Source organism: Rhopalosiphum padi, chromosome 3, assembly GCF_020882245.1.
Source record: "Rhopalosiphum padi isolate XX-2018 chromosome 3, ASM2088224v1, whole genome shotgun sequence".
Classification (NCBI taxonomy): domain Eukaryota; kingdom Metazoa; phylum Arthropoda; class Insecta; order Hemiptera; family Aphididae; genus Rhopalosiphum; species Rhopalosiphum padi.
In genome coordinates, this window is record NC_083599.1 from 27082158 (window position 1) to 27096539 (window position 14382).

General features: G+C 27.5%; 1 protein-coding gene across 3 annotated transcripts in view; it reads left to right on the forward strand.

The window, feature by feature from the left end:
• LOC132924577 (cytosolic purine 5'-nucleotidase) overlaps positions 1–14382 on the forward strand; it is a 32606-nt gene that overhangs the window by 12561 nt on the left and 5663 nt on the right. For all 3 annotated transcript variants that reach the window (XM_060988969.1, XM_060988968.1, XM_060988970.1), the window contains exons 2-10: positions 6673–6746; positions 7029–7146; positions 8433–8528; positions 8766–8912; positions 9224–9317; positions 10725–10907; positions 11001–11175; positions 11264–11486; positions 12258–12495. In XM_060988969.1, the coding sequence (XP_060844952.1) occupies positions 6673–6746; positions 7029–7146; positions 8433–8528; positions 8766–8912; positions 9224–9317; positions 10725–10907; positions 11001–11175; positions 11264–11486; positions 12258–12495 (1348 nt within the window). The remainder of the gene's footprint in view (positions 1–6672; positions 6747–7028; positions 7147–8432; positions 8529–8765; positions 8913–9223; positions 9318–10724; positions 10908–11000; positions 11176–11263; positions 11487–12257; positions 12496–14382) is intronic.

Genomic DNA, 14382 nt, shown 5'->3' on the forward strand with positions numbered 1-14382 from the left:
AAACTATGTATTTTTCAATAGTTATATAGTTAACTGTTTTTGATATTTTTGATTTCGTAGAAAATATACCTACATCAACTTCTACTTTGTTATTTCTTATTATACATGCATGACTCATCGTTTAATGATAAACCTTTCATCAGGTTTCTAGGTTTTAATGTTTTTTTGGGGTATTATGACGTATGACGTCAAAAAATGTTTATTTAAAAATTAAATAAAACACAATAATGCTTGTAGAAATTAACTTCCGTCTTAACTAGATATTGTTTCATTTAAATTATCAATTTATTTACCTCAGATTATCGTTGGAATTTATACATATTTTTTTATTGTTCTTAAAATTTAATTGTTTGGGAAAAAATAATTTATCTACGTTTTTAATAGAAACACACTTAATTTACGTAAAATATAATATAATAACGATATAATGTAATTTTAGATTCTGAGTGGAGTGATTAAATCATTGAATATTCAATGACGTGTTTTGTATTTTTCTATCTATCACCTTTTGGGACAGTAAAATCGCTTTTCAAAAATGTAGATGGTTTCTCGTAGCAAAGTGTATATAGTTGGTACCTTTATAGTAGTCCACATTAAAAAATTCCTATTACTTTTTTTTATAATTGTAAAAAACAAAAAAATAATGAAGGAAAACGGGAATTTTTTATTATATCATTAATAACTCATATACATTATAAGGTCTATGATGTAACTCGAAAATAAATTACCATAGATACTCAACATTTTCCTCATATGTTTTTATTATCATTTTCTATTTACTTTAAAATTTTCAAAATATTTAGACTCTTTTTGAGCTTCACAGGCATGAGAAATTTTTAATTTTTTTCAGGTTTTTTCTCAATAAATGTCGATTCAACATTATCTGTTGCGTAGAAATACTTGAAATAAAGAGCTCATTTTAACTCATTAATTTATAAAAAATCGAAAATGTATAGTCAAAATGTTTTTTATAAGCATTTGAAGTTAGAATTTTTACGAAATTCGTCATTATCAACATATTATTCTTGTGAACTTACAATTTTAACGTATATTATATTATTATGAATCTTACAATACGCAATGACATTTTTATTTATTTTAATATATTATCTATTTTTACTGTTTTACGGTTATATTTTTTGAGTTAATATAATATGGTAAGAATATATATTAATTATAATACAGCAGAACCTCAGTAATTCGGACTAATTCGGGCTCTAGATGGTCTGGATTAAACAAAATAACCAAAACTTGTTAATTATAAATTTAAGAAAGTTGTATTAAATATAATATTATACATTATACAAGATATAATTCAATATATACAGTGTATGACCTAACAAATGCATTATAAAGTATGCATACATATAACTATTACTTACATATTTTTTTTACTTTTGTTAATATTTATGTAAAAAAGTAAAATATAATTACTTATTATTTATTAAGGTACACTTACGGCTGTCCGGACTAATGGGATCTAGATTAATGAGGTTTTACTGTAATACTTACTAATAATATAATAAATGCAATATTTTTGGAAAAAATTATATTAACCTATCGTAGTATTAAAAGTAAAATAAATTACTTAAATGACTATGTTAATGTCTATGTCTATCAAAAACCATATCATGAAATATAATAGTTTGTTATCTGTAGGCTGACAGACTGTCTTTGCTCAGAATCGTTTTTTGTATACAATGATAGTTCATTGAAATAATAGTATTCCAAAAACCATATCCAATTGATACCTATAATACACAGCTGAGTAATACCCACTCACTTACCTTTTTTATTGTTATTTTAATTTGGTAGTTCAAATAGTAAATACCTAAACATTTCCGATTTATTATTTCTTTTTACTAATGATTTACTAAAATGATTGCTTATACGTCCTAAAATATATGTTATTGTAGGAAATAATACTTTAGTCCTGATGAAAATAGTGAAGCAAAAGAAACCATTTAAAAGTTATTATCTAGATTAAATTTTCATATATTTAGAAAAAAACTATTTTATGTAAGTTTTATAACGTTAAAAACTAAAATTCATTGAATCGTGTAAGTGTACTTAGTGTACTAAGGTAGTATATTATAATATACTCGTATATTTGTATTTAGTTTTCCGGTATTATATATGGGTACGAATACCAATGGCAATGGTACTAAAAATATTCCTGTTATATATTATATTTATTTGCGTTAGTTCTATAACTTCTTCTAAATAAGGTCATATATGTATTCAGCTTGTTACAATCGTCAAGTTCATGTTCGAGGTTTTTGTTTTATTACGTTGATCTATCAATATATATATAATTATTATTGTTTATAATATTAATATGGTCATTTGTTGTTTTGGTTTGCTCAATTTTCTGGTTTCATATGTTTTTATATAAGTAGTACATATGCAATTTTTTTGTTGTTGATGCTTACCTATATATATTATTTTATCTTAAAATTCCAAACGTAATTTAAAAATAGAGAGTAGGCATCATTAAATGTTGGTGTCTGAATTTCTTTCAATAACCAATTTTATGTAAATATGCATGGAGCGAAATAACTATTAAATGTGTTTTGGTGATCTTTAGTCCATAAAATTGTGGACTTAAAATATTAAATTATATTTTTTCCGCGATTGTAACGCAATTAACTTACAATTATTATCACAATATTAATACGAGTGACCAGTACGCGCTGTAAATAATATTATAATAAGTCGCTTATAATATAATACTGTAATACTGCATATTATGATGTATATATATGTAATTGGTAATAACTCATAATAATAATTAATAAGTATACTATTTGGCATACAAAATATGACATACTAACGAGATAATATTATATTATAAACTATTGAGCAAAGAACCGTCATGCTCGTGTGCACATGTAAAGACAATCTCGAGAAAAATGCACATCGTATAGGTGTACGAGTATCGGAGTATGTAATATCATAAAACAATAATTTAGGGTATCGGATGGGAGACGGGACATAAATATTTTGTATGACGATTGACGGTCTTAGCCCGTTTACGCTGGGCTATAAATAAATCTATATTTTGTTTTCATACCAACGCCAAAAAATAAATAAGTTTGTAGGATTTCGATAATCGCGTCCATTGTTGTGCAATCTTAATAATAATTTTGTTCTTACTTCCAATAGTTGATATCTGATTTATACTAGATCAATGAACCCAATTATTTTTCGAATTATCGTGGCATATGGTCAATAAATCATATAACCGGTCATAACCCGGACGATTTTGCGATTGTGATACGGATTAGATATATCATAAAATCTATAGAGTATAGTGCTAGACCGCCCAGACCCCACAGATGCGAGAACCCATAATATGATTAGCATTTAGATGTAGGTCGTAGGTGGACGTAACCGTTCAGGGTAAATCAACCTAAAGTGTATTTAATAAATCTTAAAAAAGTTTTGTATCAAATATATAAATTTTAAGTCTAGTACTTACTACACAATTTTTACAAAGATAAAATGCTGATATATTAACTCGAATTACTAAAATTTTAAAATAATTGTTTAAGTAATCATAGCATACATATACTTAATAATATATGATATTATCTTTACTACATAAAACATAAAGTTTAATAATTTAGAAATTACTCGGTTGAAGTTTGATCTATATTGAGTATATACAATATACATCTAAAATAAAAATAAAAACTGCTTATTAATTGGCAATAGAAAAATGTATTTTTTTTGACTCATCAGAACAATTAGTACAAACAAATTAAGTATTTTTAAATGTAATTTTTAAGTATCTATGGGTTATAGGTGCCTAAAAACCCTAAAAAAAATATCATACTTTTAATATAGGTAGGTATAATATATTATTAAAGGCAATATAATGTGAGGCGAGTATACTCGATGAATTACTGTGTATGTATTCATAATACATAATAATATATCATAGACTATCTTCTCTACGGTACTGTTATAGTCCCAAGGTTAATGATCTGCATATTTCAACAATTTCATAAAAGTCGATCTATTTACTAAGAAATATTTAATAATTAAAAACTACGATGTTTTCTGTATATTATGTACGTATATACTATATATATAAAGTAGGTATTAATAGGTATTACGCATATTATTGTCGCGTGACTAAGCCACTATAGCCGTCGTACTTTGTGGCAAGAAAAATAGTTTTAAAAAAATAGAATAAACTTAGTTTTTAAAAATTATTTCGTTGTATTGAGTATACTTATTGCTTTGGCAATAATATACGTGTAAAACCATTTAGGCAGCGACGACCTTATTGGAAGTGTGACTATTATTAATGTCACAGTCACATTTGAAATAGACGGGGTCCTGATGGGCGAAGTACTGCCGATTGTACAATTTGTTCTTAGCACCCCACGTATTTACGATGAAACTGTGGAAATGATTTCAAACTCAATTTAATTTAGTTTTTCGACACATTTATACACTAGCTATAGGTCAAATGAATAATAATCATAATAGTACACAAGTGCTTTTTGACTAAAAATTGTTGCCTAACTATAATAAGACCTACTTATAATAAAATTCCATCGTGAAATGAATAAATGTCATCGTTATCTAAATTCTTATGTAAATAGATTAAAATAAACTAGTTTCGATGATTTTGAAGTAAAGTTGAGATTATATAATTACTTTGGCATTTAAAATGTTTCTACATTTTTAATTTACAAATAAACAATTCCATAAAAAAAATAAATAAATAAATATCAACAAATATCAAACATGGAGTATACAAATATTTAAATCCTGTCGAAAACCACGTTCGTAGAGTAATCTAAACTCAATTAATTTCAAGAATTTGTATAATATAATAAAAAATTGTATAGTATCATCGAAGAAACAGCATATTAATTTATTATACTTTATTGGTTGACGTTTATTCGTCTTCATCATAATTATGATTATTATTTGTTCGAAATTTTTATTTCGTTCGAAACAAGTTTGTCATATATTGTTGTATGTTACAGTCTACATTTTATTTTAATATAATATAATCGCGAGACAAGAAAATTATATGTATTTAGGGGTGGCCGGCCGGGTAGCGTGCTTTCAGTTATAGGTCAGGCAACACTATAATATAAGCACCTTTAGCGCCATCATTAAACACGTTAATAGTAGGTAATAACTTATAGTTTCTGTGAGTTTTTTTTTACGTCTAGTTTAAGAAAATTATCGCGTGTGCCTATGCTATATTGCAGCATTGATTATTCCAGCGTCACGACGCACAAACGTGATAATATTATGTTGTTACCTACTATAGTCTGAGATTATATAATATTATTACGGAACTTTATAATTATTATTTTATGTGTATTGATACATTCCTATTGGCTATTATTGATTTTTAATAGCGTTAATGTACAACGAAATGATAACGACACCATGTATTATGTATAACACGTTTTATATGAGTATATAATATATATTGTAATAGCCCCCTAACTTATTTACATAACAATGTTGTTATTATGAAAATAAACGAAGTTAATCAAGTTCGATTTTTAGTATTAATAATTATTTTAGATAAATACTCTAAATATTAAGCTAATATAAATTATTAGAATCAGCGGCGTAAAGAAGCGTCGAGTAAATTTTGTAGCGTAAATTATGGTAAAATTTGACTAAAAATGTAGCGAAAGGTCCACTCACGCATCTCAATGTATCAATTTAATATAAAATTATATTATATTTTATATATATATAATGAACATGTTTATATAACTATAAATATTTAAGTCCGAAAATAAATAGTCATAAATTGTGTTAAAAATATAAATATAAAATGGAAATAATAAAAAAATACTAAATTGGCTATTTAGATTAAAATAAATCAACAACATCACTGAGTCATTATTAGATTAAACAATCGTTAGTGTTTTTCTTTTTTGGAAGATGGTTATTATACAATTCACGTTTTTCGTTGAACATGCATAATATAACAAAGAAGAATACCTACTTATAACACGACCAACGGGACAATGAAGAAAATATCCAAGTGATGACCCACTTACCACCACAGGCACCACATATATTACGTCTATAAATATAATATATATTAATCGTACTATACTTAAATTATTCGAGTTAATCGTGTATAATACAAATAGTTATATAGTTACGCTATTAATTTAAATATAGTTTAAATAATACCTATCATGTAATCATTAATATAACTAGGCTAGTATGCATGAACTGTATAATATTTTTACCCAAATATATTACTTTATGTGTTGAAAACTTTGATTGACAAAATACCAAAAACTTTGCTCGGTAAACGTCGCGCGAGATTGAAAATCGTCAATTATAATATCGTTACACTATTGATTTACCCATCAGTGCGCATGTGTCTCACATAATATTATTATTATAACGTATTAATGAGTAACGCCGTAACGAACACTCTTCAGCTTGGCGCGCATGTTCACATGCACAGGTATTACGTTATATTATTAATATTAAGTATACACTATACACGATAAATCTAGACGAGCTTCCGAATCAAGTGATCGTTTAATTAATGATTATTTATCACACTCACTGCACGGAACGGCGTTTGCTATCGATGAACTGCAGCCGCCGACCGTTTTTTAGACCATCCTCATTAATGCAAACAATTAATCGTTTTTATTCCAGAATTTTCGTCAACAGGAGTCTGCACCTGGAGAACATCAAATTCTATGGATTCGACATGGACTATACGTTGGCCGGTACGCGATCGTAACATGGCAATTATTGCCTATATACATAATATATAAATATATAATATACCTTAATAATTATTATGATGTACCTTTACATTGTTAATATTATTTATAATATGCTTGGTCGATTTCGGCGGCTTCACATATGACATATACCATAAAACGTCCATCTTGACGCCGGTCTATGCCGAGAAGTGGCGGGCTGTATCGTCTCTATTAAATATACCTTAATCACTTGTACGGTGTTATTATAAGTTATCATTACTGTTATTATCGTTGTGTTGGCAGAGTACAAGTCGCCGGCCTACGAGAGACTGGGATTTGCACTGGCTGTCGAAAGGCTCGTGTCGCTCGGATATCCCTCTCAGATTTTGCAGTTCGAGTACGATCCCATGTTCCCGGTGAGGTAAGTACCTTCTTTAAATAGATAACCAGCCCATTTGACTATGACCATCTATTATATCTATTATATTTATGATGTTAGTATACTAGTAAATACTAAATAGTAATACTAGTAAGTAGTATGATCGATGTGGGTGGTTTGTTTCAAGTTAAAACAATATTTAGGTTTTCGAGAACAGTTTAATTTTGAAATTATTATTTTTACTTATATGCGAAGAAAAATTTTGAACTTAAACTTGCAGAATAAATGTACATATGTGTGTATAGTGTATTTGGTTTTGTATTTATGTTGTTTGTGTTTTAAATCATTTTTATTGGTTGGTAATACGTACTTGAATCATTATCTATTTACACTTTACATACATACTGACTTAATCAACTTAATGCTTTATCAAGTGTAATATTGTTTTTTGAAGAATTGTAGTAATTCAATATTAGGTAAAATTAACTAATGAAAATTATTTTACGATTTTAATAATTAATTTTTATGGAGGTACAACAAATTTCTAAATTAGTTATCGATAAAACATTTTAAATTATACGTAAGCACAATAATATAAATATAATTTAAAGAAATTTCTAATAGATGTCAAAATGGTGATATTTAAACAAGATCATACTGATTTATATATACCTCAAATTTATAACCGCGTCACATGAATTATAATAATCAAACCAGTCAAGGTACCTATGTTAGACTTGGACCATATATATCAACAGATGGAATAACTTTGGAAAACGTTCATACAATGCTTTAACAAAAACGAATACTATAAGTTACAACAATAGTAGTAGTTAATAATATATTAAATTCGGTTTAGCTAAATTTCATAAAAAAAAATAAAAATTTATTAATTTAATGGTTCAAGTTCAAGGAACTCTGATTTAGAGCCGCTACTACCATCCGAAGTGAAGGGAACTTCCTAGGTGTTCTAAAGTTTTGTACACAATTTAAAATCTATAATATTAGATTAATCTACATAATATAAATATTAATATATTGTATTTCTTACCTTGTTTATATAATAATATACCTATCATCTTTAAAAAGATATATATAAATCGTTTTTTTCTGCGTTACTTAAAAATCGTTCATCGAAGTTTATATAAATTTATGATGTAAAACTTAAAAGCATCTATATTTTAAAACTAGAACTATTAATGTTCATTAACTATTTATATATTCCAATATTTAAGTTATTTTGAAAGTGTATTAGAAATATTAACATATTATTTATTATATTTGGCAATGTATTTTGTATATATATTAAAATAAATTATTTTTTCCAGGGGCTTGTGGTTCGATTCGTTGTACGGCACTTTGCTCAAAGTGGATTCCTACGGTAACATACTTGTCTGCGTACAAGGATTTGAGTTTTTAAAACAGTGAGTAATGTACTAATTTATTTTTTAACAGTAAACATCCATTATCTCGAATTTAGAAAAATATTAACGTTTATGAGAATAATTTGTTTTACATATAATTTAAAGTAATTAATAAACAATGTTTTTGAAAATAAATAATACATTTTTTTAAATACGAAGTGTGGACAACATTTAATATGAAAAAACAGAAATTAACGGAAATCGTATGATACGTGTGTTTATTTTTTTTACCATCAGTTCTCAGGTATATGAGTTGTATCCCAACAAATTCCTGCTCCTTGACGAGTCTCGCGTCTACGTGCTCAACACGCTGTTCAACTTACCCGAAACGTATTTGCTGGCCTGTTTGATCAACTATTTCACCACTTCGCCAAACTACTCAAGGTTTGTTATATGACACCGATACTAATTATTTATCCAATTGGATTCTAAGTTTTTTATTATTTATTAGTTATTACTTTATTAGTTATTTACTATACTCGAGATTCGTATTTAGCGCTATTGCCTATAGTATATATATATTATATACATATGATGTAATAATAGTATCCGTCATCATAATATGTCAGTACGTAACTACCCAAATTTGGGCCGTAACGTAACTATAAAATACGTGTTGCACATAATCTTAATGATTATATTATTATAATCGTCGTGATATATATTTTTAATATTATTCTGTTTGTGCTACACAGGGAAAAAACCGGAGTACGCAGTGGCGATCTGCTGATGTCGTTCAACTCTATATTCCAGGATGTGAGGAACGCCGTGGACTGGCTGCACGTACATGTAATGCATACATATAATAATACTAATAATACTATAGTATTACACTCAACCCCAAGTGTCAGGGTATCATTTTACCACGTTTATGTGTATGTTTAAAAAAAATTATATGACTGGTTATAGGTTAAGTGATAGCGTTAGCCCGTCCTTCCAAAACGTAGATCAACCACAAACCCGTAAACCTAACCGTTCCCACGAAGAATTTTATTATTTAGTGTAAGACTAATGGCAAGTGGCTCCGATTAATTTGAACAAAAAATTTAAAGCTCAGAAACCTTTTTTATTTCTTTTTTTTTTTTTGTTTACATACCAAGTTATTTTGGGTTTACTCAGATATAAATAAAGAAAAAAAATAAGCATAAAGTATAATATTTTTGGTCATCCATTTATTTTCGTTCTGTGGTCCGCAGGTCGCTGACACTTGGTATAAATATGCCTATGTCAGGCGCGTAGCCCGAGGGGGGGGGGTAGGAATATTCTTGACTTTTTAAAAATTAATAATTATAGTTTTAGGTTGTATGTACCTTTCAATCAAATACTTTATACAAATATAATAATAAATAATAAAAATAATTTAAGTTATATTGAAATGAATAATTCTAATTTTAATTTATAATATATCAAATCAAATAAAAAAAAATTAATTTAATGTATTTCCTTTTAAAAGTGAAATAGTTTTTTGTTGGCTTTAGTTTTTAAATTGATGAAAATTATTTTTTCTACATCAAAAAGTACACTTTTTATTTTCCAGGTAGATTATTTTAGCTTTCCAATGATAATAATATTATAAATTAAGTTCCGGCAGAGATTACTAAGCTTATAGATATACCAACAATTAAAATGATCGTGTTATCATCTGATCTATTGTCAGATATAATAATAAATTGGATCATTTGGATCTCAGTTTAACTTAGTACCTTATCACATACAAGTCACTTTTATCATATTACCTATAAATTGGAATTACATTTGTGACATTCTGACATTGTCAAGTAGTATCTAGTTTTCTATTAATGTTTACAAAACATTTTAAGATAGCAAAAAAAAATATGATTGTCATATTATACAATTGATTGGTATAAGTATATGATACAATAATTTTTTTTTAAATACACTATACTATAATTTGTGAAAATGCAAATTTTATTTTTTCAACTAAATGGCTGCTTTCAAACAGCCACGTCCAATTCTCGTTGATTCATCTCCATGAGCATTATGATTGCAGTCTGCATAAACGATATTTGTTCGCTATTGAACACGTTAACTTTCATTTAATTTTAGTACGAGATACCTAAATACCTATACCACGTATTAGGTTATAGATTAATTTAGAATAGTTTGTGCTATACTCACTAAATTAGATTTAAAATTATCTATTGATTGTTTAATTGATTATTTTATCGTAAATAGGGTGATTTGAAAGAAAGAACTATTCAAAACTTATCCGACTACGTCAACAAGGACGCGAGGCTGCCTATGTTCTTGGCGAGGATCCGGCAAAGTGGTGCCAAGGTGTTTTTGTTAACCAATAGCGATTACTGGTTCACCAACATGATAATGACGTATTTGTTCGATTATCCGCACGGAGCTTCGGTAAGTCGTCTGGTTCAACATAACCATCATCATCTGTCGACAATGTATGACAAAACGGTATTAACAATGTCAACATTTTTGGCCCGGATTTAGCCCAGCGAACCACATAGAGACTGGCAAACGTACTTCGACATAGTGGTGGTGGATGCCAGGAAACCGCTATTTTTCAGCGAAGGCACGATCCTGCGGCAAGTAGACACCAAAACCGGAGCTCTAAAAATGGGCACACACATCGGGCCTCTGCTAAAAGGCCAAGTATATTCAGGAGGTAAATTCTATTGACTAATAATAATATTAATTGGTAGATGGTATATAATTAATTATGTTGTACGTATTGTGTATCGTTCGACGGAAAGGCTCTTGTGATATTTTCACCAAGCTTATCGGTGCCAAGGGAAAAGACGTCCTATACGTGGGTGATCATATATTTGGGGACATCCTCAAGTCAAAAAAGATACGTGGTTGGAGAACATTTTTAGTCGTCCCCGAGTTGGTACAAGAGCTGCACGTTTGGACAGATAAATGTCAGCTGTTTGCAGAATTGCAAAATTTCGATATAGCTCTGGGAAACATGTACAAGTGAGTGCATCGATATTACAAATCACATATTATACCTATTATATTATATATGATTTAAATATTTAATAATATCGATAAATATGCTGAATGTTAAGTTGTGATAGACGTGATTCATTTATTGTAATATTTACTTGTAATTATTATAGTGTTACGTATCGGGTTTAAAGTTTTTCTTTCAAATAATTCATAAGCATTTGGTTGATTAGTTATTAGTGATTTGAGAATAACAACGCTAAAATTAATAGGGTTAACTATTTAATCTAAAAATATATATCTGAAAAATTATTATAATAACTATAACTAATAAAATATACAACGTGAGGAAGTTATCGAGCAAAACGGTTGTCTAGCTGATAAGCGAATGGTTGTTGACTTGGGATCGCAAATAATTATTGATCTCCAGACCCCGATAAATCAATCGTAGGCAAATTTATCGCTGATAAATGATCGTGAAGAAAAATTATTGCTATGAATATTGATCGTTAATATGTAAATAGTATTAAAATTAATTTTGAAATTTTATAAAATTTAAACTATCTGTTAATTAATTGTTGTCATTTTCATGTGTTTTTAAAATTATTTTTGCATTAACTGTCAGGTGACTCAAAAAAAAATAATCAAATGCCCGGATTAGGTATAAAATCATGTGGTGACGTAAATCATCTTATTCTTTTACTTAATACTAATATATTTGATATTATAATAAATAACGGTATACAGTATTACAACGCATTTTGACATGTGATTTTTTTTTTAAATTTTTGTTTATAGGAATTTAGACAGCAGTACCAACGAAAAGCCCGACATTTCAAAACTGAGAATGGCGATGCGCGACGTTACCCATAAAATGGACTTGTCATACGGAATGATGGGTAGTCTCTTCCGATCGGGGTCCAGACAAACCTTCTTCTCGTCGCAGGTCACGCGATATGCAGACTTATACGCAGCGACGTTTTTAAATCTAATCTACTATCCATTTTCCTATATGTTCCGAGCACCGGCTATGCTGGTAAGTGAAATCGTTTTATTTTAACACGGCGACCATAATATGTTTAATATTATGTTTCTATTATGGATTTCGACGTGTTTGCCTATTTATATGCATGCCATTTTTAAGTATACTTGAATTTATCGATAAATATTTTTTTAATAATCGCACGAAACCCGTTATCATTTATACTCAAACACTCGAAAGCTGAATAAACTATTTGGGCATTCGGGTATAAAACTTTGTAATCAATATCCTCAACATCGCATCATTATGAACATTTTGGCTATATCAACTAAAACGTATTAAAAACATAGATGAATAATAATAATTTTTTCCGTGTATGACAAACTTGACGATTATATGAGTAAATAATAAATTTAAACGAACCATCTTGAAATTAAGTAATATTATCTGACATTATATACTTATTGAAAAAATTTAATTAATAAACATTTATTATTTCATCCGTTAAATTACAATTATTATCATATTATTATAGTTTAAAACTTGTTAATTTATTTCTAGTGTCCAATTAAGATTTTAGTATATCTTTATTGATTAAATTTAATTATGTATGTATATTTAATATATATATATATATATGTGTGTGTGTGTGTGTGTGTGTGTGTGTGTGTGTGTGTGTGTAATGTGTATAAAATGTAAGTATTCATTACTATCATTCAAAATTATCTAGACAATAACTAACACTATAAGACGCGTGATGTTGGTTTGTACTAACATTACTGTAGAAGACATTACAAAATTCTATCGCATTAATAGAAATAATGATACTCAATGAGTAGACAAGAATTGAGTTATTACGGCTGACTTAATGGTCTTATACAGTACTTTTTTATTTTTATTTATTTATTTATAATTAATAAACGCCTTGTGGACATAGAGTACAAATATAAATTATACATATAAGGATATACAATTACAATATAAGTAAATAGTAAATACACTCTTTGTATAGAACTTCTATGAATAAAAAAAGGTACAAGTTAAAAAAAAAGAAAAAAAGAGATAAATACAAATTTAGAGCTACATATTATAATAGTTTTTTAAACAACATTTCAAATCATAATGAGTATAAAAAAATAAATCAGTTTTCAAGCTTGCTTCTTAATGTCAATGTTCAATTAATTGAAGCAAAGAGACTATAATGTTTTTTGTACGTTGTAGAGGTGGATCTTAACATGAAATTTAGAAGGTTTAAAGATATTATGGATAGTATTTGAGGACAATTTATTTTAAAGTTAAGCAAATTGTATAGCCAAAATCAGTATAATGTCTTTTAAATTCTAATGTTTCATTATTAAACTATAAATAATGATTTAAATGAATAAATGATATTTCAAATTTATTTGTTTTGCTAACAATTATAAAAATGGGTTCAGTATTCGTTCCAATTTTAATCCATATTCAAGAATTGACCAAAAGAGCGAAAAATATAAAACACATTATATATAGGGTCGTGAAACTCCCAGCAGTTACGGTTCAAAAACCCAAATACTCGAAAGGCTTTATTAGAAATAACATTTATATGTTCAGTAATAAAAGAAAGATAGCTAGATAAAATAATTTCTGAATCTTTAATTTTGTATGTAATATCATAACTTTTATTATTTTTTTGGTAATGTGAATTCAAATTATGTTTATTCCTTGTAAATGTTATTTGAAATCATTTATCTGTATTCAGATTAAGTCCATCACTCGAACATCATATATTTAATTGATTAAAATAATATTGTAATTTGTTACAGTAATGTGATATTAAAATTGGCACACAAAGTTTTAAATAATCAACTAATAATAAATTTTGGTTTCATAATTGATTTTATTTGTATTTTTTTATTATGTCATTTTAATGTTAAATCCACTTTTAAAAAAACGTGACGGGTG